The sequence below is a fragment of the Heliangelus exortis genome, chromosome 3 (assembly GCF_036169615.1).
Source record: "Heliangelus exortis chromosome 3, bHelExo1.hap1, whole genome shotgun sequence".
Classification (NCBI taxonomy): domain Eukaryota; kingdom Metazoa; phylum Chordata; class Aves; order Apodiformes; family Trochilidae; genus Heliangelus; species Heliangelus exortis.
In genome coordinates, this window is record NC_092424.1 from 61,678,255 (window position 1) to 61,703,767 (window position 25,513).

Sequence of the window (25,513 nt, forward strand, 5' to 3'; positions counted from 1 at the left end):
AGCTGAACAAAGCATTTGAGATAAAACCTCACCAGTGCCAAGTACAAGAGAAAAACACTTCCCTAGTCCTGAAGACCACATTATTTCTGATACAAGTAAGGATGATTGCTCTTGGCCTCTTTGGCCATCTGGGCACATATTTAGCCTGCTGTCTACCAGAACCTCCAGGTCCTTTTCCTCTGGGCAACTTTCTAGACACTGCCCCAAGTAGCATTTGCACAGGGTTGTTGTGACCAAGGTGCCAAACTCTTGGCTTTACTGAACCTCATACAACTGATCTCAGCCCTTCAATCCAACCTATCTATGTCCTGCTGTAGAGCCTTCCTACTCTCAAGGAGCTCAGCACTCCCACCCATATATTAGGGTTTAATTGAAGTAATGAGCAATAAGACACATCTGAAAAGCAAGGATGCTGAAAGGCATTATCTAGGGCACAAGATATCTGAAGGAAATCTGTGATTCTATGAAATAAAAACACAAAGGTCATAATTGTGCTAGGGCACAAATTTTAGTTGTGAACCTGAAGGGGTGAGTAAAGGTAAGGGTTATTTTTGTTATCAGTGAAAGAAGTATCCAGTCTGGGAGTTCAAACTCTTTCTATAGTGAAGGAGGAGAGTTTGAATTTTCCTGGTGAGACATAACAGTCATTTGTATAATTTGAGTGATTTCACTTTAGGTGCCTAAGGCGAAGAGATGTGAATGAATGTTTTCATTTTTCACAGAGGTTTCACATATTTACATCCTCATGGCAGTTTATATGCAGTAAAATAACCAGTTTCATGTTTGGGTGGAATTTTATTGTGCATGAAAAACTGTCCTCCTGCTCTGCCACCTAGAAAGGCAGACCCTAATAACACCAGTCTGTGCAGGCACAAAAATAAGTTCTTGACATAACACTTGCCTTATATCAATTTCTGAACTATTTTATAAAAAAAGTGTTTGTGCTATACACTAAATGGTAAATAGCATTAAAAAAAGAATGTAACTACTCTGCTGAATTCCTTCACTTTCTGAAGTCAGACTTTTGCTTTATTATGGTAACAAAAGGACTTCAACAACTCAGTTTATCTTCAGAGAGTCAAGAGGAATCTTTTTAATTAATATAATTAAAATATTATCCATGCAAAATACTATAATTTATTTTATAGCTCTTACACAGTTTCTCCACTTATCTGTGTGGCCAAATTAGTTGATGAAGTTTTTGTAAGACTTTAAGGATAACAGCTTTCCTTTGAGGAATCTACATTGTCATTTCCAGCTTGGAATCCAGTCCTCTTGGTCTGCTGCCTGAGTTGGGTGAGGGGAGGTTTGGTGTCATGCCAAGTGGACTTCATTGGTGTTGGTGTTGGGTCTTGAGTCAACACAACCTTTCAGGGCTGTAAGCATTTTAAATAAGTGGGAGATCAATGAAGACTGTTAGTAAAGTCAACATCATGATTCTATTAATCACTGTCTTAGTAAGTATTCTACTAGTGACTCGGTATGGTGTGCTCTCACAGGCCTTGTAACAGAAACAAGTCCTGGAAAAGATTGTGGTAGGTGGAAAATTCAGGTCTGGTATGTAATTGCTGTCAAGTTTCAATAGAGAATGCTCTAGTTTTCATCTGGGTTCCATAAATTGCTTCAAGATAACTGGAGAAAAGCTGATAGGCACCAATTAGATTAGCTGAGGTGACTGTAAGAAGAAATGACAGTCCATGTTTAAGTCCCCAAACTGTCAAAATATGCAGTTTCTTAGTCCTGATGGGATGTACTGAGGAAGGAACTAGCAAGCCAGTGAGGAACGGGCATCAGTAGAATGAACTCAGAAATGTCTCAGAACTTTAAGTGAGAAAACCTTCAGGTAACCTGGGAATGTCAGTATCCTTCAGTCACATAACACAACACTGAAAGGAAAGGTTCACTCCCTTTCTTTTAGGATAAATGTCCTAAGAGGGAGAAGAATGAGCTTTCATTTATATGGACTATTGTTCTGGGTGAGCCTCTCTCTCGCCTAGGACCTTTTTTTCATGCCCTTACTCTTCCACCAATGATTGTGAGTGCTTCTTGACTGTGAGACATTCCAAGGAAAACTCAGGACCACACTGTGTCTAAAGGTATTCTTCATGTATTTAACTGGATAAACTTGTAGCAGAAAATATATTTAGGCTGCTTACCAAACTCTGTTGCTATTGTCTGCAGCTCTTGCTTTGAACAGACTTTCTACTTTTTTTTTTTTCACAGGCCTTTTATATTCAGCAGGGGGAATCTTTCTGGCTCCAGTGTTCTCCGGCAAAACCCCATGACAGGGCTATAAAATGGATTTTAAATTGCTACTTCACTTCCCTTGGATGCAGCTGTAAAGGTCATCAGCCAAACCACATGGGTGGACCTCACCACTACTGCATCAAGGTGCTTTAGTAAGAACATCCCAGGTATCCCAGGGGAAGTGACACAGTGTGTGTGTGGTAGGCCTAACATGAAGTGCTGTGTCATCCTCATATCCTGGCTCTTCCATACATCTTTGGAACTAAATTTTTTTTTCTTCGTAAAACAGAATTTTCATGTCAACTATTAATCCCAGTCTCCCCTCTGCAAAAACTTCACTGTGTTATCTGCTGATCTTGCCTCACCAGAAAGAATGACCTGTGCTGCTGATCCTGTTAATTGAGGCTTTAGATTCTGCTGATAAATCCTGTTCATGAAGGATGGTCATAATGAAACATCCAATTGGTCTTTTTTTTTTTTTTTTTATATAGAAACAATCTATTGAATTGGGCATGCACAGTAGCACAAATAAAATTAAATTGAAGTAAACTGAAAATGAATAATCTAGAAAATCGAATTGATAGCTTCTCTTTTAAGTCTTCATCATCACCTCTGAAACAACACATCATAAAAGACAGACTTATTTTCATAATTTTCATTCCTTTTGGGCCGACCCCACAAAACCCCCTCTCATGCATTTAAAATTTGGTTAAACTGAAATTTATATAATCCTGAGAAATATTGATAGTAAATTTTTAATATCATATGTCAATTTTGACTCAGAGAGAGTTACACAAATACAGCCCAAAGTCTGATTATAAATTCAACAAAGTTGTTTGGCTGGTTTTTTTTTTGCATATCACTAGGGAAAGAGCAAACTGCAGGGAAGAAAAGTACCAGAACCACATTGTGAGTTGGCTATTTTCAGTCTTGCATTAATTATGCATCCATTTATAAGACAAATTAACTGAATCGTCACTTATATTTTTAGCATGGCATTTTAATTAGATGAAAACGAGAATAAGTGGGAATAACTAATTAGAAAAAATCAGCATAATGGCAAAGATTCATTAAAATAAAGGCACAAACATCCAAACTAGTAAATCTGTAGCTAGTGCATCAGATTAACTGATATGAAGCATATAAAATGACAGCAGCAATTAGAAACTTGGACCACAACAGCTTTTTTTGTCATTTGGAAGGAGTAAACAATTAATTCAGAAATTTGAATCAGGAAATATTTTCACCTCTTGAAACTCAGAGACTGCAGAGCAAATTTTCAGAAGACTGTGATCCATCTTCTTCCAGCTGCAGCCATTTTCCCTAGACTGAAAAATAAAAAGAAGGGGGAGGGGAGAAGCTTCCTTGCAAGAAAGCAAAGCAGAGCTAGCAAAAATATTTCTCAAATAAATAAATTAGTCATTATTGTGTAAACTGAAAAAAAAATTTTGTTACAAGATGACTCAAAAGAAATTCGATAAAATAAAAGACAGGAGGTATAAATCACCCTTACACTTATTGCCTAATTTTGCTTCTTTCATGGGAAAGAGTAACACTCCTGTTGTTTCTAATTGATATTCTATGTTGGTATGCTACACAGTAATTTGCTTCTGTGGTTTCATTTGCAGTAACAGAGGAAATAAGGGGATTTTCAAGAAAAACAGGTTTCAGTCTTGTTTAGAAATGTGTGAATAACTTACTAGAAACAAATTCCAAATGCATTTGATTATATGTGTATTTAAGACATACATCTTACACCAAATCAGTCATCTTTTAAACATAGTCATGGTAGATAGACCTAGGAAAAGTATGTAAGGAGCAAACATACACATGGACAGATATTAAAAGAGGGGGGTGACTGGGTATTGACAGATACTTGCACAACAAAGCTATAATTATTTTGAAATTAACTCTAATGGTAGAGTACAGAGACATGTCATACCTCCACGTTGAGAGATGACAGGAAATGCATTTTTTAAATGATATGACAGCGATAATAAATGTTTCCATTGTCCAGTTTTTCATGCTTTTTTTTTCACTTCACTTTATTTTCTGGTTGCACTCCAAAGTCCAATGCTTGGATTCTCCCAAGGACTCCGCTTCTGAGATTTCTCCCATGGCATGATTTCATAGGTACCAGTATCAGTTCCATAATACAGGTGTCCAATGCATAATGCTTCATGTGAAATACGTTTCCTGTAGCTGACAGCTATCTATCAATATTACACAGCAAACATATATAACCAAGTGTCACAAAGGCCCTAAGGCTTGGGACCGTAGTGAGAACCCTCTAGAGCACAACCAGGCAACTGTAGAGGGACAAGACTTTATAGTCTATTGCCCCATGTTGCCAAAAAATTAGGCCTTGGATTAACAAAGGGATGCATGAGAAAGGGATGTTTTTTTCTAAATGTGTTTGAAAGGGATTAGTTTTGGCCTCCAGGACTTCCTACCAAGTGAGAAACTTTGACAGTTCATTGATTTCACTGGAAAAATGTCCAGCTTTTCAATATTCCAAATCTTCCCAGACTCCTATGGAGAGCCATTTCCTCAAATCAATGTAGCATGTGCCCTTACTCAGTTTCAGTCATATTTAATTAATCTCATGAAGTTCAACAAGATGAAGTGCAAGGTCCTGCATCTGGGTTTAGGCAATCCCAAGCACTGATATAGGCTGGGCAGTGACTGGCTTGAGAGCAGCCCTGAGGAAAAGGACTTGGAGGTGCTGGTGGATGAGAAGCTCAACACGAGCCATCAGTGAACACTTGCAGCCCAGAAAGCCAACCAGATCCTGGGCTGCATCAAGAGAAGTGTGGCCAGCAGGTCCAGAGAGGTGATTCTTCCCCTTTGCTCTGCTCTTGTGAGACCCAACCTGCAGTATTGAGTCCAGTTCTGGAGCCCCAATTACAAGAAAGACATGGATGTGCTGGAGTGTGTCCAGAGAAGGGCTACAAGGATGAGCAGAGGGCTGGAGCAGCTCTCCTATGAAGACAGACTGAGAGAGCTGGGGTTGTTCAGTCTGGAGAGGAGAAGGCTCCAAGGAGACCTTATTGTAGCCTTCCAGTATCTGAAGGGGCCTACAGGAAAGCTGGTGAGGGACTTTTTAGGATGTCATGGGGATTGGATTCAAACTGGAGGAGGAATGGTTTAGATTAGATGTTAGGAAGAAGTTCTTCACCATGAGGGTGGTGAGACACTGGAACAGGGTGCCCAGAGAGGTCGTGGAAGCCCCATCCCTGGAAGTTTTTAAGGCCAGGCGAGATAGGGTTGTGAGCAGGAGGTGTCCCTGTCCATGGCAGGGGGTTGGAACCACCATTAAAGATATCTTCCAACCCTGAAAATTCTACGATTCTATAATTGTCCTATTTTACTCTCATCATGAGGATGAGAATAGACATTTTTGAAAAAAATCTGTGTGTCCATCAGTACTCCATCCTCTGCCTTATTGCCACCTTCATTTCCAGAATAAACTGAGTTCATCTTCTCCCTGCCTGAATCATCATCTGGGACATGCTCTGTGGTCTTAGGGAGAGGCACAATATGGTGCTTACTCACAGTGGGTGGCACACCAGAGAAAGCCATTCTGCAGAAAATGTATGTGATTATTTGATTTTTTCCTACTGTTTTGGTGGTGAAGGGAGCAGCTCTTCTCCATAGGAATAAAGGTTGCCTTTCCCAGAGAGTGATGAGATGTGTTAGAGATGACTAGGAGTGACTAGGAGTGGCACAGGTATAAGAAACCTTTACACTATAGCCTAGATTTAAATGAAAGACCAGGAGTAATTTTTTTTTACCATAGCATAGACCTCACTACAGGCTAATTTAGACAGATAAGCACAACCAACAGCCAAGTTTTACAGAAGGCAGGTTTCTGAAGTCTGTGACTTCCTTCTGGGTTTCTGTTACATTTTCTTCTAATTAATCTAATTTTAAATGCTCATCTTTGGAGCTAGAAGATTTGTATTGTTTGGATTCTCTGCTTTTGAAAAAGTAATTAATAGTGAAGCATTGCATTTTATTTTGTCTGATTGAACACATTAAAATGAAAGACAGGCTCTGATTCTTGGTTTATCTTTTATACTAAAATCCTGTATTAAAACTCTTTGACTTAACTTTATCTGTAAAAAAATAACAATAAGATATTCTATATTCTTTTTCCACAACTATGAATGGTAATAGTGTGAGCAAAAAAACAACTTCTAGCCCTATTATTTTTTTCTATTTTTTTTTTCTTTACCTAAATTCCACAATCAGACAGCTGGAAATATGGAATTTATCTCACAGGATCCTTTGGAATCAGCACAGGTGCCAGGTAATCTGAGGGAATGAGAGTGGCAAAACTGCAGCCTTCTGTGAATTTGTATATGACCACTAGATGCTGCTCTATAACTTTTCAATTGCTACATTATTTCCACGTGTAGCTAAAAGAAAAGAAAAAAAATTTTACTCAGAACTAAGTTTTAATACATTGGCAAATACTCAGATAAGCCAAACCTGTATTCCTCTTGCAGTCAGCAACTGTTGAGGGATGTAATGAGAGGGTACATCTGATTTTAGGGCTCCTTGTGCTGAATCAAAAATATTTTGGTGATACATAATGACTTTAAAGAAAACTACATAGCAAAGGTGCTTACAAAAACTGGTAAAAAAATAGCTTTTGCCAGCAATTTTTATGCTGAATCAGGCATTATCTCTTTTCCTGCACTCAGGATAATGCCTTAAGCTGGCAGAAAGATCCCATGCCATGCTTGAATAAAGTCAGCTTGTTTTTTTGATCCAGATAGAACTTGTGCTGCCAGGTAATGAGGTAGTACAAGGAAAAAGGCTGTAGCTCAGAAAAAGACTGTGGAGTCATTCTGACTTCTCTTGTTTTTTCCTGTAAGAAATAGCTTTTCTGATCTCTATGACCACTGTATGTGTGATGTCTTATATATATTTCACATTTTAGTGTCACTGTTCAACCAGCAGACAAGAGTAAATATGAGTCTCAGATGGATATAGCTATGGATTCAGACAAATGCCTGTCCACATATTCATGAGTTTTTCATCATTTTCAGGAATAGTGAAGGGGAGAAGCCCAAATTTTTCTGTCTGGGAGGCAGACTGTCAGTTGCTCTTGCCTCGGGGAGGTATCGATCTATGCAGTTTCCAGAACTCCCTTGTCAGGGGACATTGCCTTTAAATGAACTAATGGGCTCATCAGGCAGTCATGGAAATACCCCTGCCATCACAGAAGTGCTCATTTCACATCACTGCTGCAGGTCACCATTATCTGAATGTCTTGAATCAGATTAATTGAAACAGCATTTGATGAGGGCACATTGGCTTGAGTTATGCTTTAAACTCGCTTGAAGATTAAGTTTGATCCTTTGCCAAAACTTTGGCGGAGTATACAAGATGTAGCTTTAACAGGTTATTTACCAAGAGCTGCAAAAAGTTCCCAAAGGTGAGATGTCATGATACATTCAATTACTTTTCTTCTATTTGGTCATACATTTTGGGTGTTACAGTGGCAAAAAAGAAGTCTCACACTTTTGTAAACTCTTCAGGACTTCACAAGACAATACTTAGAGACAAACTCTATCCACCATATGAATGCACAGTAAGTTCCTAACTTTGAGGAATGTGAGTGAGCCAAGCTGTATAAGAGGTCTTAGCGGATAAAGCTACCTTTTCCTTCATATGTAAATATATTATTCATTCTACTCTTTTGATTAAGATTGAAATGTACTAATGCCCTTGGGTTATGTTTATTTTGCTTGACATGATTTACCCATTACATGCTCTGAAGTGGCACCAGAACAAGGTCAGGAATCATCTCTCTTTCCTCAAAGAAGAGCTAGGGAGGAGTCTGCTTCTGACAGCCCCTACTGCCTCTGTTCAGAGTTTCCCCTGTGCAACAGAGGTGAGAGAGGACATCTTTTTTAGTATCTTCTGCTTCCCATACTGTTTCTAACCCAGTCTGGAACAGAGGGAGGTTCAGGAAGAATTAAGATACTAAATTACCCCATGAACTGAGGAGGGACACACATGGAGCAGTGAAGATCCATGCTAGGTTCTTCCTTGCTCTCACAAGGTTTGCATTTCTTCCCCTGTGCTCTGGCAGACTCTTGCTCACCCTCACTGCTCTGGTCTTGCTCTGTAAGGTTTGTTCCTAAGATATACAGGGGAATTTGGTGACTATACCTAGTTCTTGACTTGGCCAAGAAGAGAGCCACAGTGCTAAATAACAGCCATGTCTTCTCCATTCTTAGATAATAATGTCATCTGACAGATGCCATGAGCCTTTTGTTGCTGTGTCAAAAAATTCCCAAACCCAGTCCAATGCATTAATACTATTAATTAGAGCATAATATTAATAAAAACATTCATTAACACTACTGATATTTTACAGTGAAATGACAGGAGTTTCCACTGCCTAGTCATTCGGACATCAACATATCTATCTGTGTTTTTCTGTTGCTTTGTATGTAAGAAAACAGTTGTGCCTGTCTTTTGAAAGCAATCAATGTCTGATGAGGTTTCACTAATCTGAGACCTAGCAATCATAGTGTAAACTTAATTCAGATCTAAAATCAAGAAAAAGACAAAATGAAGCAAGGATTTGTCGTCTGAGAAAGTGTATATCCTTTTAAACACATCCTGAAATGAATACAGGGGAGAAAAGGTACAGCAGTTCCACCTGTGTGCAGCTTTCCATCTCTTCTAAGATGCCATTTCTTACTGTATATACATAATTTTCTTCTTCCAGCTTCTTTTATTCACTGTCTATCTCAAAGCAGAAAAGGCATGAAAACGCACAAGGAAAACATAAAACTTGGTGTTAGTTTTAGTAATCCTCCACTGCTGGACTCTTGGTAGAATCCAGTTCTGATTCCTGTTGTGGGATGATTTGTGTGGCCCTTGCCTGCTGGGCCTTGGAACACACAGAGGTGTGTGGCTCCTCTGCGTTCCAAGAGACGCCTTGCAGACTGTGGCAAGATCAGTCAGTAGAGCACAGAAAAAAAAGGAGTATGCCTGGTTAAAATCACCCAGCAAGCTTATACAAAAATGAGTGGGTTTCAGGGAAATCAGTGAGTAGACTCAGCAGACCATCATTGAGAAATCCTGTTCAAGGCAACCACCACTTGCTGTAATGATGTGCATTGTCAGATCAGTCACAGCAGAGTAGTCGTGGAGGCTGTTGCTAATGTTGTAGAAGAGAAGAGAGAGAGACCTGAAGTGGTAAGAGTTGAGCCTCTGTGTCCATGTAGGAAAAGCATCCAAAGAGCCTGATATTTGGGGCTGTGAGGACTGCAGCTTGTGGGCCTGGGGGTCAGCCCACCCTCCCATCATGATACCCCATCTTTAGTATCTTTGACACTTTCTACAGCTTAGAACAGGACTGATGGACAGACTGGCTGTCCTCACTCTGCACTAAGGGACAGTGCCTCTCAGCACCCTCATGGTTTCACTCAGAGAGCAAAAGAAATGCCTAGGGTTTCTGCCTTAAAAATTTGGTAATTTTAGCATTATCAGAACTAAAGCCAAGGGTTTATAATACTCTGTAGGAGCCTGAGAGCATCTTTGGTCCCTGCCAAGTGATTATGATTACAAGTATGACAATAAGAGTCTAACTGGGGAAAAAGAGCTGCTGCCTCTTTCACACAAACTAGAGAAGTTTTGACTATCTATGCTTTCATTCTCAGCAAGACTTTTCTTATCTTTTGGGTATTAAGCTCATGCTCTCATCGAGGATATTTTAATACACAACTAAGCTTTTGTACTTACTCCCTATACACACCTACAACTTCCTGGGATAGGAAACAAGGCTACCCTGCACTCAAGCACATCATATTCTGTTTAAACAGTATAACTTTAATAGCAGTATACATCACACAACTGTCTTACAGTTTTCTCTACACATCTCCAAGTGCCAACATCCTCCTTTGTACATGTAGGAAAACTATTAGATTTTTCCAGTAGACCAAGAATTATGCTAGTAGCATCATTCCTTACTCTGGGAAGTCATAAAATGCAACTGATTCACACCTCCTCCATTTCTCATCTTTGCAGGAGCACAGTATTTTTTTCTGGGTACAAGTCTCTGTTGCATTACAAAGACAGTACCCAATGTGCAATCCAATCTCATGGTTTATTATAGTTGTGAAATTCCCACATACAGCCTAGAAAATAGGGATGAAAGGCTATAAAAATAAAGATAATCAAATCAGACTCATCCTTCAGCACTCCATCTCCCAAAGGCTCACAAAACATCCTACAATAAGAGAGAACATCACTGCAGCAGCCTCTGACGAAGTCACTTATTCTTCCTGAAGGAGGGAGATTCTGGGCTTAAAAAATATTGTCACATGTCTTTTTATGGACTTTAATGGTAGTGAAATTTTCAGCACTGGAGTTTTTGGTATTTCAAGCTATTAAAAGTATGGTAAATGAAAAGAAACCCATAATGGTGTTTTGACACTTCGACACTTCATTATTATTATTGTTATTATTATGGATAAATGGAAATTATATGCAAATTAAAATTTGGTAAATAACTTGGGTTTTTTCATCTCTTTTTTCTTTTTTTTTTTTTTCTTTTTCCCTTGAAACAGTATTCAATCACCTCTGAAGAGGAACTGAGAAGAGACTTAGCTTTTCTGAGTTAATCTGTTTTTATAGCTCATTCCAGGATTAGATCTGATGAGTAGGAGAGAAGAGATGGCAGCAAATATTGTCCTGACTTTAGAAGGCTGTGACACTGAAAGTCATGTTCTACAAGATCAATATCAAACAGGAGATCAGAGTGCACCGCTCTGCTCTGCATGTGAGCTTCATCAGTCCCAACTGAACATGGAGACTTCAGCAACAGCAGTTTCAAAAGAAAAACTTCATTATAAAGTAGGGAACATCTGTTTTATAGTATTAAGTTAGTTTAATTTAGCTTAGTTTTTTTCTTTGTAATACAAAAACTTGTCACATGCAAAAGACAACTTTTAATAGAGTGTCTTCCTAAAATTCAAGTACAATTCATTATTACAACTCATGGAATTTCTTAGGTTATATGAAGCATTTCAAGTGGCCTAAACACTCAGCTTTTCTATTCATGGCAGAAGGAATTAGTGATTTGAAAGGATGCCTTAGCTTTATAGTGGTTTAATTAGTAAAGGTTCTGAATTAAACCCATCAGTACCCAAATCACTGTGAACAGCCCTGTGCCATCTTAGAGGAGCTATTGAACAAAATGGCATATGAATCCTAATGTCTGGGGCTGGCCATTGTAATGACAATCTGAGATTTACTATTGGCCTCAGTAGCACTAAAATTTAATCCCAGAAGATTTTAAGAGATATCCCTATATAAAACATGAGGTTTTGCCACTTCCTACACATGCCTCTTGCACAATTACAGATCAGTTCAGAGGATGGGAAAACAAGGTGTGTTTGAAAAGAGCGATCATAAATCTTTTAAGCAAGTATGGATTTACAGCAGGGTAAGCTTATGTGCCTTATGTTACTTTCTCTCTCAGTAATAATAAAAACTCAGTAATAATAAAAAATATGCACTCAGATCTAAATATTTCATTAATAACTGATTAGTTCGAACAAAATGAATCACCTGGATTCATTTGCTGACTTTGCTGGGATAGGTACCAAGTTAACCTCACCCTCAGAGGAAAGGGAAAGAGAAAGGTTCTCTCAGCAGCACCCTTTCCAACACAAAGGCATTATCTTAAGCTTAAGGCTAGCCTTTAATCAGGATCTCTAGTGCCTCAGATCAATAAAGGATTATCTCAGATCTGTCTTGCAGTGCTCTGTGCAGCAGCAGCATCTCTCCAAGGTTTACATTTTCCCTCAGCAATATGACCCAGAGACTTACAGCTGGACTCTGATCCCCCTGCCCTGCCCCTGCTCCACCAAGCCTGACTGGTATTTCACTTGTGATAGAATTACAGGAAAGTAGATGTGCTTTGGTGAATAATACTACTCCATTGAGACTCCAAACAAGATCAAGCTATCAACACATTGCCTCTGCTGTGCCTCTGCAAGATGCAATGCATGCAGGAGGGAGTTAGGCAGGAGGAGCCCAGCATCCAGGGCTTTCCCTGCAGGGACAAGATTTCTCCTATTTCTATTCCTGGATTGTCAGAGACTACCATAGAGGCTGCAAAGGTAACACACCAATTTGGATTTCTCAAGCTCCTCCTTCTAGATGCTCCATTCTTGCCTTCACCTCCTCTCCCTCCCCCCTCCAACCTCCAACAGCGTGAAGGCGTTGAGGAGGGGTTGCTTGATGGGATGAGTGTGGGTGAAGTCACCATAGAAACGGGGACTCTGGCCTCATTCACACACTGAGATGCTCTCTTCAGCCTGGAGAGAGCACAGAAACTGCTGCAGGTATAATCACTGCTGATCAATACTGCCAGTCACTCAAACCTGTGGAGAGAGATATCAGTGTACACAAGGATATGTGGGGCAAATAATTTTCTCTATTGTTCTTCTCATATGCAGTCCCTGAATCAAAAGCCATGAAAAAAGCTATTATGTGTACTTCTTGAGACACCCACACAGCTTTTTCCATGCTTATGTACCAGGAGTAAAACCTGAAATCCTGATTTTAGTATTTGATGTGTGCCAGAAGTCCTCTAGTTTCTCAGAATGCGCTAAGGCTTTATGTAAAAAGCCTGCATATGATCCAGGATGTAGATAACAGGCATGATAGAAAGCCAAGCAAATTGGTAAACAAAGGATCAGATTTACTATTGATTTATTAATTTTCAGCTTGCATAAGTACAGTGGTTTTCCCCTAGCTTTTGCAAGCATCAACTAACAAACAAAATGTGTACTCATCATATTAAAAATCCATTGAGACATAGAAATGAAAAAACTTATTTTTAAAATTATTTATGTTGAGTTCTCACAAACACTGAGGAGAATAAAGAGAAGAGATAAATTTGCCAAGATTTTCAAAAGTTCCTAATCCAAGAATTAGTTTTGAAAATATCATTAAGATCACAAACAGCTTTGATATGTACAAAAAAACCTGATCCTGAAATACACATTATAATTAATAACTACCAGAGACACTGAAGAAACAAAGTAAAAGATAGATTATTGGTAAGACGATGACAATAAGGTAGAGAGTAATTCAGGAGGCATCACAGATGGAAATGCAATCAATTGTCAAACACCAGCCCTTGGAAAATCTTTGTTGAGTTTTGCACCTGGAAGCTTATGTGTGTGACAATGACACCTGGAAGTCAGAGTAGTGAGATACAGCTCTAACCTAAACAATCACACATATCCATAAAGTATCAAAACAAACATCCCAAATTAACAAGGAGGAAATAATAAATAAAATTAGGTTAAATGAGCAATAAATAAATAAACACTCCCAAGCATCTCAACTAACAAAATGCAGACAGTTTCATAATCTGTTTTCTCACTTCAGCCCCTGCCTTTTCAAGGCAAGGGCCTAAGTCTCCTAGAAATCAAAAAAATAAGGCACTTTAGTGCCTTTAAAGTTGTGCAGCTTCATTTTGCATGTACCTGACAGATGCAATAAAAAAAAGGAAGATAATGAAGAAAAATCACCTGCTGCGTAGACCTCTAGAAACGACTTTGCCTCAGTGGTCACCAGGTTTGTGAGACTGGAGTGACACTACTTCATATTTTGGTTTTCATTTCTACAGTCTTAGCTATAAAATTTTCAGTACTATTTCACTCCCATTAGTCTCATTAAATAATCAATGAGCTTTAGATATGAATGAAACATGTAGACTATGCTTATGTTACAGGATTTAGGCATGTTTGGCATAATCCTATCTTCTGAATGTAAAAAAACCATAGTTGCAGGAAGTATAGTGATACAGATATCTGGTTTTCTCGTGTAAACAATGTCTTAAATTCCAAATTAATAAATTATTTTTTAAAATAATTTGAGTAACAGAAAGTATAGCAAGTCTAGGAGAGATATACTAAAGGTCATTTTTCAATAGAAATGGTTGGACATCTGACTTTTTTCAGCACATGCTCAGTTTTGCCACTGTTTCTGTACAATGGGTAAAATTGATTGCAGAAGAAATAAAAAATAGGAGTATAAAGCTTCCTGCAAGTTTCAGAAAGGATGAATGGAATATCTGACAGGAAAAATAGAAACAAGCCTTTATTGTATAAGGATTGTGTTCTAATGAGAAAGAGACCTAATTTCTCTTTGGTTAAGTGTCCACTGACAGAGCCAAAATTTCCTGAGTTTCATTGCTATTTAATTTTTGTGCCTTGTCACCTCCTGTGAGGCTAAGAAACCATCCAGGTGCTGGAATGCAAGTGTTAAACCAAGACAGGTATGACACAGTGCATGACACAGACTTCCTGAACTGGGATATGGGAGATCCCTTACCAGTATGAAGTTGTTTTCTCTACATAGCAGTGAAAAGCAGCGTGACCTACTTCTCCTACTGAGATCTCAGGGAGGGTGCAGATGGTATTGCTGTCCCTTCTGTGGGGCATTCTGACCCCTTGGTGGGATTGGTGGGTAAGAGGACACAGATGAACAGAAGGTGCAGCCTCAACATGCCATGTTATAGCTGACTGGCTGAGGAGCAGCTGCCAAAAAGGAGGAGAAGGAATAAGGAGAGAGACATGACAACAAGGACCACCATGATTCTGAATCATGATGTGATCAAACAAGTATGATAAATATCCCTGTTTTAGCAAACTATTTGGTGCTGTTAGGATGTTTCTATCTGATGAGTTGTATGAGCTTAAAATGTTTTTTTTTTTCTTAGTTTTGCTTCTTCACCCAAGCGTTATTCTTCTTTAATGTAAATCTTTGATATTTTTGAAATATCATTCTTTGATGTTGTGAAATTTTGCTATGCCATACATCTGGAAAGCTTTTCCATTTCCAAGTAAATGAAAGAGAACAGTTACAAAGTATTCATTGTTCATTCTCAAATTATTGCTTGGTACAATACACATCGGGACATTTTGTCAACATATTAGAAATTGGTGATATTTTCAGTCTTCTGTGGGCAGAGAAAAAGAGCTCTGGTCTGCTGTATAATTAGTTATGTCTGGAGCATCTCCTTGGGCACAGAGATAATCTGGAGCCTGTGCCAGCTGGAGCATTTCCAGCACCATGAAATAGCACAGTGCGCTCCAATAGCTCCTCATTCTGCCCCAGCATAACCCAGAATATTCCCAAGAGGTCAGAAAAGGTTGAGTAAGTGATGGGACCCAAGTACAGCAACTGAAAGACAGCCAGGGGGCCTCTTGGCAAAGCATCCTCTCCATCCTGCTTCTGAAATCTGTTTTTTAAAGTGTTCTCTGATGAAAGTTAGGAGGTCATGCTTTGGTCATACTTTTAGGGTGTTTCTCATTTTCACCTAAGGAAAGAAACCTATACGACTTAAACTGAAACTCTGCTTGGAGGAGAAATTCTCCCGTTTCCTTTCTCTTCTCCTTCTCTTTCAGTCCAGTGCCCTTTCAGCTCTTGCATAATTACATACAACAAAATGCAATCGTAGGCAAGATTTTAAAAAAACATCTTTACATGTGACTAGAAAAAAAGGTGTTTGCAACTCCAATTGGGGTCAAAATACCTTTAGCTTTTGAAGGCAAAAAAAGTACCTAAAAAGCCCTAAGTATGCTCTATCAGGATGCAGCAGGATACCTGTGCTCTGCGTGACAAATCTGAGGAAGAGGAAGTCCATACAGACAACACTGAAGGAGCAGAAAGGATGCTTGGTGCTGTCCAGCTCTTAAAGGCTGGAACTGCTGTGCTTGGCCTTCTGGAGAATATTGTACAGATGAAAAGTTACGTGATTGTGGTGGTCTCATTACTGTTATTCTGTATATTCACTGAGACAAGGAACCTAGGCATTCTTCTAGCAGAATCTATGCATCACCTTCTCGGAAAAATAACATCCCGGGTTTATTTCTCTGCTACAACTTCAGAAATATTTCATATTTTATTTCCTAATGTTTCAGCCAATTGTTTTGCTTAGTTGGTAAGATTGCGTTCAATATTTATTATGGCTTTCAAAGGCCTACCTAACTTAAATTATTTAGTATTATGAATATAAAAAGTAGCTTTTCATCATCACAGTAATTTTCTTCTTCAGTATAAATGTTCCATTTCCTATTTTCTGATTGTCCTTAACTCATCAAATCTCTCTCTATATAGTTCATGCAGTCCCAAGGCTCAAGGATGGAGGACATGCAAGTAGGAGGAATACTTTTCCACATGCTGTTTCAGATGTGTTGGTTCCTGCTTATTATTCCCAGGAGAGGTGGAGAGGACTGTAAGGCTGCTGGTCTCCCCTGGGCTAACCCTGCCCCAAGGCCTGCACGCAGACCTCACAGCTATCTATATAAGTATGTACATGCAATATATAAGCCATGTGTATATTTATGTGTATCTTATATGTGTGTTTACATGTGTGTATGAACACACATTCACATATATACAATGTATTTGTGTGTATTTTATATAGAGATGCATGCATGGATGTATATGGTGGTAGACCTACAGGCACAAAATCTTCATTTAATAATCCCTGGGGAGGAATTGCCAGCCCGGAAATCCACTCTGACCCCCGGCTGGAGTGAAGTGCTGTGCCATATAGCCCCTGCCCCCCCGTCTCCGTCCCTCCTGCCCAGGGACCACTTTCGGGGGCTGAAGCTGAGCCCAGGGCCTCCCCGGACCTGCCAGGTGCTGCAGGAGGGATGAGGAGGACCCCAACCCGGGCACTGCTCTTGTTGGATGTTAACGCCGACACACACACACACGGAGATGCGTCTAGGACACTCCCACATGCAGCCATCAGATGGAAATACTCCCTCTTCGGAGGGCAAGGGATGGCAAGGGAAAGCGAGCCCTTTCTCTGGTTTTCTTTGTCTGTAATAGGAAGAGCACTTCAAGTGCGAAGTCTTAAGAGCCCTCTGAGGTGCTTCGGAGCAAAAGTAAATTCACAGGTGAAACAGATGATTACCTCTGGGGTTTGCCCACGAACGGTGTGGACTCGATTTGGCCCGTTAGTCCCTGCATTCACTCAAATGAACAAGCCCCGGGAACGATCTTCATTCGAGCAGAGAGGTGTGCCTTTGTCCATACCCTTCCGGGGGTCGCAGGACGCTGACAGAAGGGTGCAGGGGGGGCTCTCCCGGCCAGTCGAAGGCTGCGAACAAAGGAGAATCCTGTCACTATCCCGCTGCTGGGGCAGAAGGCGCCCCGGCATCCCTGCCCGGGCAGAGCAGGCTCCCCTGAAGGGAACACTAAATAATTGATCAGAATCGATTGCCCGAATGCATCGGGAAGGGAAACCGCGTGCGTCTCTTGCACGCAGCCTGCTCCTTCCCGCATTTGCGCTGTAATCCTATTCCACCATGTGCAGATAGATAAAGGGACGCAACTCAGCCTTCAGGCCTGGGCGGGGTTCTTGCCGTTTAATCTTTTCTTTTCTCTTCGCTGCTTTCTTCCCTCCCCCCCTTTCCGTCTCCCAGGCCCAGTGAGGTCAGCTCATGAATATTGCTTCATTTTCCTCAGAGGCTCTGGCAGCGCCGGGTACCTCGTGTGCGGGTGCCCAGCTCTGTGCGTGCATTTCCCCAGCCCGGAGGCAGACAAAGTGGTGGTGAGTAATGCAGATGCTTTGAATTTAAAAAAAAAAAAAAAAAAAAAAAAAGGAAAATCTCTTCCTTCTTTATTTTTTTTTTTCACCAACAAGGAAACGTTATTCGGGATTCAGATGCAACAAACGCGCCAGGTATGAAGGGGGACCTGCGGGAATCCTCCCGCACGTTTAAAACCCGGACAAAAGGCAGAAGCGCTCCTAACCCCTTGAACCGCGGTTGCGAATTGGGATCTGGGAGAGGGAGAGGCGGGCGGCCAGCGAGGGGAAGGGGGGCCAGGTGCCGTATGAGAGCCCTGTCTGAAGCCTCGGGCAGCGGAGATCCCCAAGCCGGCGGGTGGAGCCACCGGACCTCTCCCTTTTGTTGCTGTTCTTTATTTGCGTATTTTTCATCCCGGGCGGCTGTTGCCCCCAGGAAAACCTGAGGAAATGCCACGTCCCGGTGCCACGTGGGTTTGCTGGTGGGGAGGAGGTGGTTTGGCGGAGTTTTGTGAGGATAGAGATTTCGGACTTGGACTCACAAGGGGCTTCCCTTGTGCCAGTTAAAAATCAGACAACGGAACGGTGGCCGGTCCTGGTCCTACAATTGCGGGCGTGCAGGGTGCGGGCTGTGTTCTCGGCAGGTGGTGACCGAGCCTGATGACTTTGCTGCAGTGAAACTTCCTGAAAAGAAGGGGTAGGGTGCGCAATTATTATTTTAAATCAAAATTGGAAAAGTAGATAAAAGGGCAAAGTGATGAATAAGATACTGAATCTAAGCTGAGTTCTGGCTTTTTGCAGTTTCTTTATGTTTGGAATTCAAGAGTGACAGTTTGTACCTGTACAGCTCTGAACAGCAGCACTTTTGGAATTCTGTTTGTGATGGTTAAGAGAAAGGCACATCAAATCTTTATAAAGTCTTGTGACACAAGTGTAAGTTTTGATGGGTGTATGCTCCCATGCTCCATTTTTAATAATTAGTGCCTTGGAAGTTCCTGCCAATTTGTGTTCCTCTGAACATTAATTTCCAGTATATTGATTAAAATCAGGGTGATAATGACAGTGCATTTAAGAGGAAAGCCTGTGGCCCTGCCCATGAGAAGGGAGCAAACAGTCTCATTGTTTAGTATGTTCCAGGGAGCAAACCAATTATAAGGGTCGGGTATAATGCCTATGTTGACTTTTCCCAGTCACATTTCTTAATATATTCCCTGTTCTAGAAGGGACTGGTTAAGCCGTGTTCTAGGAGGGAATCGTTAGGCCATGTTAAGAATACTGTCGCTTCTACTTTTGTCCACATTTTCCCTTTAAGGGCAGCTGAATAAAGGCTATGTGAAAACTGTTCGAGGATCATAGCCATTATTTTTCAGAACATAATAGGAATGTCTTTGCATGATAGGACCTTCAACAGCCCTATCTCAAAACAAAACTCTAGTTTTGTCACTCTGGGGGAAAATTGCCCTGTGAGCACCCTTCAGTGAACACTACGTAAGATCTCATACTGGCTGAGTGTGCATTTGCTTCTGCTGGAGTGATTATGCCTCAGTCCTATGTAAGCATAACCAGTAAAGAACCTGAATCAGTCTTAGATCTTGACAATACCTCTTGAAAGCAAACGGACAAATCTGGAGTTAGAAGCTGGCCTTTACGGCCCTAGATTCCCAAGTTTGGGAGGCTTAGCCCTGTCCTAGAAGAGTCTGTGTCAAAGCTGAAGGGAATTCTGTTGTTGCTTCCACGTGTGCGGCCCTTTGTACAGCAGCCTTTCCCTACTCGGCTGTGCAGGGAAAAGGCCTTTCAGGATGCAGACAGGTGCCGTAGCAACCCAGACTGGTGCCTGGCTTAGTAGTGAAGGATGAGCGAGAGGAAAGGTTGCGTGTGGATAGAAACTGAACTGTGATGTGGCAGTCCGTGGGGGGAAGGGTTCGCAAAACGTCCGTCGATGCAAGTGGGCTGGGAGCTGATCCCAGCCTCAGCCGTGCGGCGCGGGGCTCCCTCTCGAAAGCCGTTCGCTCCGGACTGACGCTGGGCTTCACAAGGGCCGCGGGGCCGGGCTGGGGAGCAGCCGGGTCACGGCGGCGGGGAGCAGGGCACGGGCACCCTTTGAGAACCCGTCTCCCATCCGCCCCCGGACTGACCTCCCCATCTCCACCCCGACTGTCTTCTCCGCTTGTCCCCCCTCCCCTCCAGCTCCCAGGGCGGCGGCGGAGGCGGAGGACCCCGCCGGTGATGGACGTCTCCCGGAGATAGCCGCCGCCATGAGCCAGCCGCCTGCAGGGGGCGCCGCCGCCGAGCCTCGCCTCCATCCCGAGGGCAGCAGCGGCAGGAAGCAGCAGCGAGCCTCCTCTCCGGCCAGGGCCCGCGACAACCCCCCGCGCCCACCGACCGCCGCCGCCGCCACTCGCACCCCGACCGCCGCCGCTGCCTCCAACAAGGCCGCCTGGGCGCGGCCGCCGCCGGGACAGGCCGCCAGACCCGCCCGCGGCCGCGCCTCCGACAGGCCGCCTGGGCGCGGCGCGGGTCCACCGGGAGCTGTCCATCCCGGTGCCGGTGCTGAACCACCTCCCGCTCCCACTCCCACCGCCGCCGGGAAAGTCCCCGCCGCCGAGGAGCCACCGCCGCGCGCCGCCGACCCCGCCGCTCCCCGCGCCGCCGAGGAGGCGCCCCCTGCAGGAGGCGGCGGCGGCGGGGAGGGGGAGCGGGAGCGGGAGCGGGAGGGGGCGGTGGCGCCGCAGCCGCTGCCGCCGCCGCCCAAGCAGTGGCGGGGGAAAGCGGGGCGGTCTCCGCTGAAGGGCGCGGGGGAGGCGGCCCCGGCGCCCCCGTCTTCCGCGGGCGCGGGGAAGGGCCGCGGTGCGGCGGCCGGCGGCGGCTACTGGAAGGAGGGATGCCTACAAAGTGAGCTCATCCAGTTCCATCTCAGGAAGGGGCTGGCGGCGGCCGCCCAGATGCAAACCAAGGGCAGCAACCACAGCGGCAGCGCTTCTTCAGCCTCCTCCTCCGCCTCCGCGGCCGCCGCCCCGGCCGAGCATCCCCCGAGCGCCTCCGCCTCCTCGCCCTCTGCCATGGCGGCGGCCGGGGCGGAGGGGCTGCGGCAGGGCGAGGAGGGCGGCGACGGCAGGAGCGGCGCCCCGGAGGGCGCCCTGAGCCCGCAGCTGCAGGAGGAGATGCAGGAAGAGATGGAGAAGCTGCGGGAGGAGAACGAGAGCCTCAAGGTGAGGGGCCGGCGCCGGGCCGGCGGCGTCGGGGGGAGAAGGGGAAACCGGGGCCGGGCGGGGGCACCCCATCTCTCCGCAGGGAAGGGGCTTCCTCCGAGGCCGCCCCCTCCCCCAGCAGTATCGCTGGAGGCAGATTAAGATGGCTCTGGCGTGGGGTGCCCGGGCAGCGGTGCTTCCTGGCTTCGTTGCAGTGCTTTTAATGAGCTCGGTTGTGTTTAGCCGGTGTCCCTGTGGGAAGGAGCTCCATTTTGGCTGCCTTCCCTTGTACGTGCTGACATTTGTGCTTTTGACTCACCTGTTGCGTCCCTGTCCCCCTCTCGTCCCGATGCCAGAATGAGATAGATGAGCTGAGGACGGAGATGGATGAGATGAGGGACAGTTTCTTCGAGGAGGACGCTTGTCAGCTTCAAGAAATGCGCCATGAACTGGAGCGAGCCAACAAGAACTGCCGGATCCTTCAGTACCGGCTGCGCAAGGCTGAGCGCAAGAGGCTCCGCTACGCCCAGACCGGCGAGATTGACGGCGAGCTCTTGCGCAGCATGGAGCAGGACCTCAAGGTACAGACGTGAGGTGGTGTCAGGAGGAGGGAGCACCTCACAGGGAGACACGAGCATGCTCTCAGTCTTCATGACTCAGGCATTTCCATCTGTTCTGTTTTGTGCTGTGCAACCGATTCAGCTCATAGGATAGCAATGGCCAAGTTTACCTTGGTAACAGAAGCCTTTCAGTAGCCTGGTAGGCTATTTTCAGTTTTAGTCCAATCATTTTTTGTAAAGTTAATGTACAGGAAATTACTCAAATACAAACTAGGACCTAGAGGTTTCAGGTTTTTTTATTGTGAGCAAAACTTGAATCAATATCACCAAATAATCCCATTGATTTCATGGGAATTACTATGTTCTTTACTAAAAAGATTTCTGAGAGCTGGTAAATTGAATATTTGCAGAGTCACAACACAAAATCCTCAGTGTCAGTGGAAAAAATGTTATCTTCAGTGAAGCAGCATGATTTTGACAACTACTTAAAACCAAAGACATAGTCCATCAAATTTCAATGCATAATCAACTATATTTCATCCATAATACCTGAATGAAACACAGCCCATTGTTGAGGAAAAGTTTCAGTCCTTGTATAAAGATTATTGTTGGTAAAATATCCATCATCTCCATTGTAAATTGGTCCAATTACAGAAAAATTGTGTTAATTGGAAGTTGTTTAATTTCTGCTTCTGTCCACTAGGTTTTGTGTAATGCATACACATGGAAGTGTAGACTTCTGAATAGCAAATGTGAGCTTATTGGCCACACTTCTGCCTAGTTAGCCATGGCACACTGAATTCTGTAGAATTTTCATCTGGAGATGAAAATGCTAATTTGAATACATGATCAGGGACAAAATAATTTTTAAACTCCTTTCAAATAAATAGGATGGATTGAGAGTCTGTTATTCCTAGTCCTCATTTACAGACTTGGATCATCTTCTCTGAAAATGCTCCAGCTTGTCATTATTCTTATTAAAAGGTAGACACCAGTCCAAAATATGTTCCAGTTATTTTCTCACTAATACCATTTAAAATGCTAATATACTTCTCTCTATTTATATTTTCTCTTCGTTACTGTAATATTATTCCTTGCTATATTTGCTATTTTTATACTTTAGCCCCATGTTTTCCATTGTGGCCATGACAGTTCTGTAAGTACAGCTGTCTATGTGATTCTTGAACAAGTAGTAGCTTCCTGGTCACAAGCAAAATGATCCCTTAGTCAGGGTTCCGATGGAATTACTGACCAAAGCAAAGGACATTTTACAAATCCAGAATGAGCGTTTGAGAAATAAACCTTTGCAGGCAAAATTTGAACATGAGCCTTCCTGGCCCAAGTGGATGTTTTGATTCCCGTTCAGGGTTTCTGTGTTACTTTGTAGCTGCAAGTAATATGTGCACAGGCCTGGCAGGGAAATGGCGAGGGCACCTTTGCTGAGGTGCTCACCTGCAATATAGGAGGTAGCAGCTAAGGCCTTAGGTTGAGCTGGAAAAAAAGTCTCACTTCAATTAGGATTTCTTCCATGTCTTTCCTCTTTCTCAAGCAAGCCCATACAAGTGACTACTTGGAAAGGAAGAGAGTTTTTGCAAAGTGTTCCCACAGATCATAAGTGTGTTCTGCTTTGGAGAAGGGATGAATGTCTAATGCCAGATTCCTGCTTAATTGAATGCTCAGTGCTGGGTAACCATAATTGAAACTCACATTGAGTTCTCTGTAGTGTTCCCAATTCCTTTTCTGAAGAACTTTTATGCAAAATAATACTGTCCATTTTGCATGGGTAATATATTAGGAGACTTATTCCTTCAGAGATAAAGTCTTGCATATAGCCATATTAAAATGCATCTTGCATAAGTGAGTCCCATTTCTGATATCATCTAGAATGCTCTGTAAGATTTCTATGCATTAATTGCTACTCCATCAAATTTTGTGTTAAAAAGTCACTACCAGTAATGATTTTGTTATTTTCTTGTGTTTACTGGCACAGATTTTTTCCAAACAGACCAAAGTCAGATTCTGATAGGATGCTGTTAAAAATGTCCCCAGTGATTTTCCCTTCACTTTGGTTGGACAACCAGATGAGCAGTTTAATACTGAGTGCAGGAAAAGACATCAAAATACAGCCCTATGGTGTGATTCTCAGCTCATTCTGCAGTCTCTTTGGAGTATGGTTATAATTGAAATTCCCCTCCACTCTCTCTTTCTGTTGGGCATTATGTGTCTAGAGTGTGCATGCAGTGGGGGAGGTTATTGAATGATTCTGTGCTACACTGCAGTGTTGTATCTGTAATTCACACACACTGGGTTTCTTGTCAGGGGAGGCTGCGTCACTAGCTGCTGCTGTTTTCTGATAGATTGGATTCTTCTAGGCCGCTTGCTTGCAATTATTTTTTTTTATTATTTAGAGTTTTAGTATGTCAGAATTCTTTGACATACAAACATAAAAATCATTCTAGTGAAAATGCTAAAAGGGTAGCTCTAGCTAATGCTCGGAAGGATTAATTATACTTTCCCCTGTTCTAAAAAAAGCAAGAAATTAGGCTTTCAAAATATGTGTCTAAATGGCCATCATAACAGTGGTAAGTATATATTTAAATATTTTTGGTGCATGATTATAGTTGCTGATGGTTTCACCAAACACAATGTAAGTGGCTTGAATGGCAAAATTATCATTACATGGGGAAGAGGAATTAGATACTGACATGTGCCTTTTAAATCTATTGATACAAAAGTGCATTAAAAAAAAAAAAAAAGCAAAAAACCCTTAGTGCTAATTTTAATTTCAAATACTGGTCATTTTCATAATCACAAGGTCAGTAAAAATGTAGTTTGCTCACATTTTACTCTTTAAATTTACCAATAAGGAGTAAATCTCAGATGTTTAGATTAACTGTTCCCCAGGAAGAGAGAAACTAGCTGGGTCGAAATAAAAATGTGTTTGTTTGTGGTCCTGTACAAGGCACAGAAAGGTGGGAAGGGTAGGCCTTGAGTTGGCAGCCCCTGCTTTCAGATGCTTCTCCAGGCCAAGTACTTGAGGTGTACATGCTGAAGTGCATTGGGAAACATAAGCTAGCAGTGGTTGAGAAAAAATAGTTGCTGCACTATCTCTTGGAATAATGGAGGTTTTACTGTTGACAGAACCTGAGAAGGAATTATTAAGTTTAATGTCTGATGTGGTCTCCTGTGAAGTCCACAGGAGCAATATTCCTTTTTTTTTTTTTTTAGGAATCAGATTGAATTTGGAATAATTTAGAATTCTCTCTGTGGATGTCATTGCCTACATGTTTCCTTTTATATCGCTTCCATCCAAACATTCAGAATTAACCTGTAAATGGTTGCTGAGGCACTAAGCACTGCAGCATTAATTATTATTTTTTTAATATTTCTTTTGAAATATCATTTAATTTAGGTTGCAAAAGATGTATCTGTGAGACTTCATCATGAGTTAGAAAATGTGGAAGAAAAACGTACCATAACGGAAGATGAAAATGAAAAATTAAGACAGCAACTTATAGAAGTTGAAATTGCCAAACAAGCCCTACAGAATGAACTGGAAAAAATGAAAGAGGTTAGTGTTGCTATTTACTTCTACTTAAAGTGAATTTCTCAAAGTCTTATTGTTGAACTAACTGGTTTTCTTCCTATCATTTGTTGTGGTGGCACAGAATACCTCAGGCAAAAGTTGAAAGTTGCCAAGAGAGTTGAAGTACAGCTTGGTGATAGGGAAGCTGAGAACAAACTGAAGTATTCAATGTTTCCTAGGTGAAACAGAAACTAAAATTGCTTTTCTTATAGAAGCAAGAAAGGTAGAACTGATTGTAACAGAGTTTAGAGGATTTGAGACATTGTACATAAGTTAAGATATGTGCAGAAAGAGTGTTGAAGGGCAACGGGGCATACAATTGGCAGATGATGTTCCTCAC

The 25,513-nt window shown here is 42.3% G+C and overlaps 2 protein-coding genes across 5 annotated transcripts in view; both read left to right on the forward strand.

Moving 5' to 3' along the window:
• THEMIS (thymocyte selection associated) overlaps positions 1-7,655 on the forward strand; it is a 109,121-nt gene extending 101,466 nt beyond the window's left edge. For both annotated transcript variants that reach the window (XM_071740983.1, XM_071740978.1), the window contains one exon: positions 2,224-7,655. In XM_071740983.1, coding sequence (XP_071597084.1) covers positions 2,224-2,296 — 73 coding nt within the window. In that variant the 3' untranslated portion in view covers positions 2,297-7,655. The remainder of the gene's footprint in view (positions 1-2,223) is intronic.
• Positions 7,656-16,718: 9,063 nt separating this feature from the next.
• Positions 16,719-25,513, forward strand: part of MTCL3 (MTCL family member 3) — a 31,487-nt gene continuing 22,692 nt past the window's right edge. For 2 of the 3 annotated variants that reach the window (XM_071740984.1, XM_071740985.1), the window contains exons 1-4: positions 16,720-17,863; positions 20,027-21,048; positions 21,384-21,608; positions 25,000-25,158. In XM_071740984.1, the coding sequence (XP_071597085.1) occupies positions 20,095-21,048; positions 21,384-21,608; positions 25,000-25,158 (1,338 nt within the window). In that variant the 5' untranslated portion in view covers positions 16,720-17,863; positions 20,027-20,094. Of the gene's footprint in view, positions 17,864-20,026; positions 21,049-21,383; positions 21,609-24,999; positions 25,159-25,513 lie in introns of all 3 variants that reach the window. The other variant, XM_071740986.1, reaches the window with a different exon arrangement.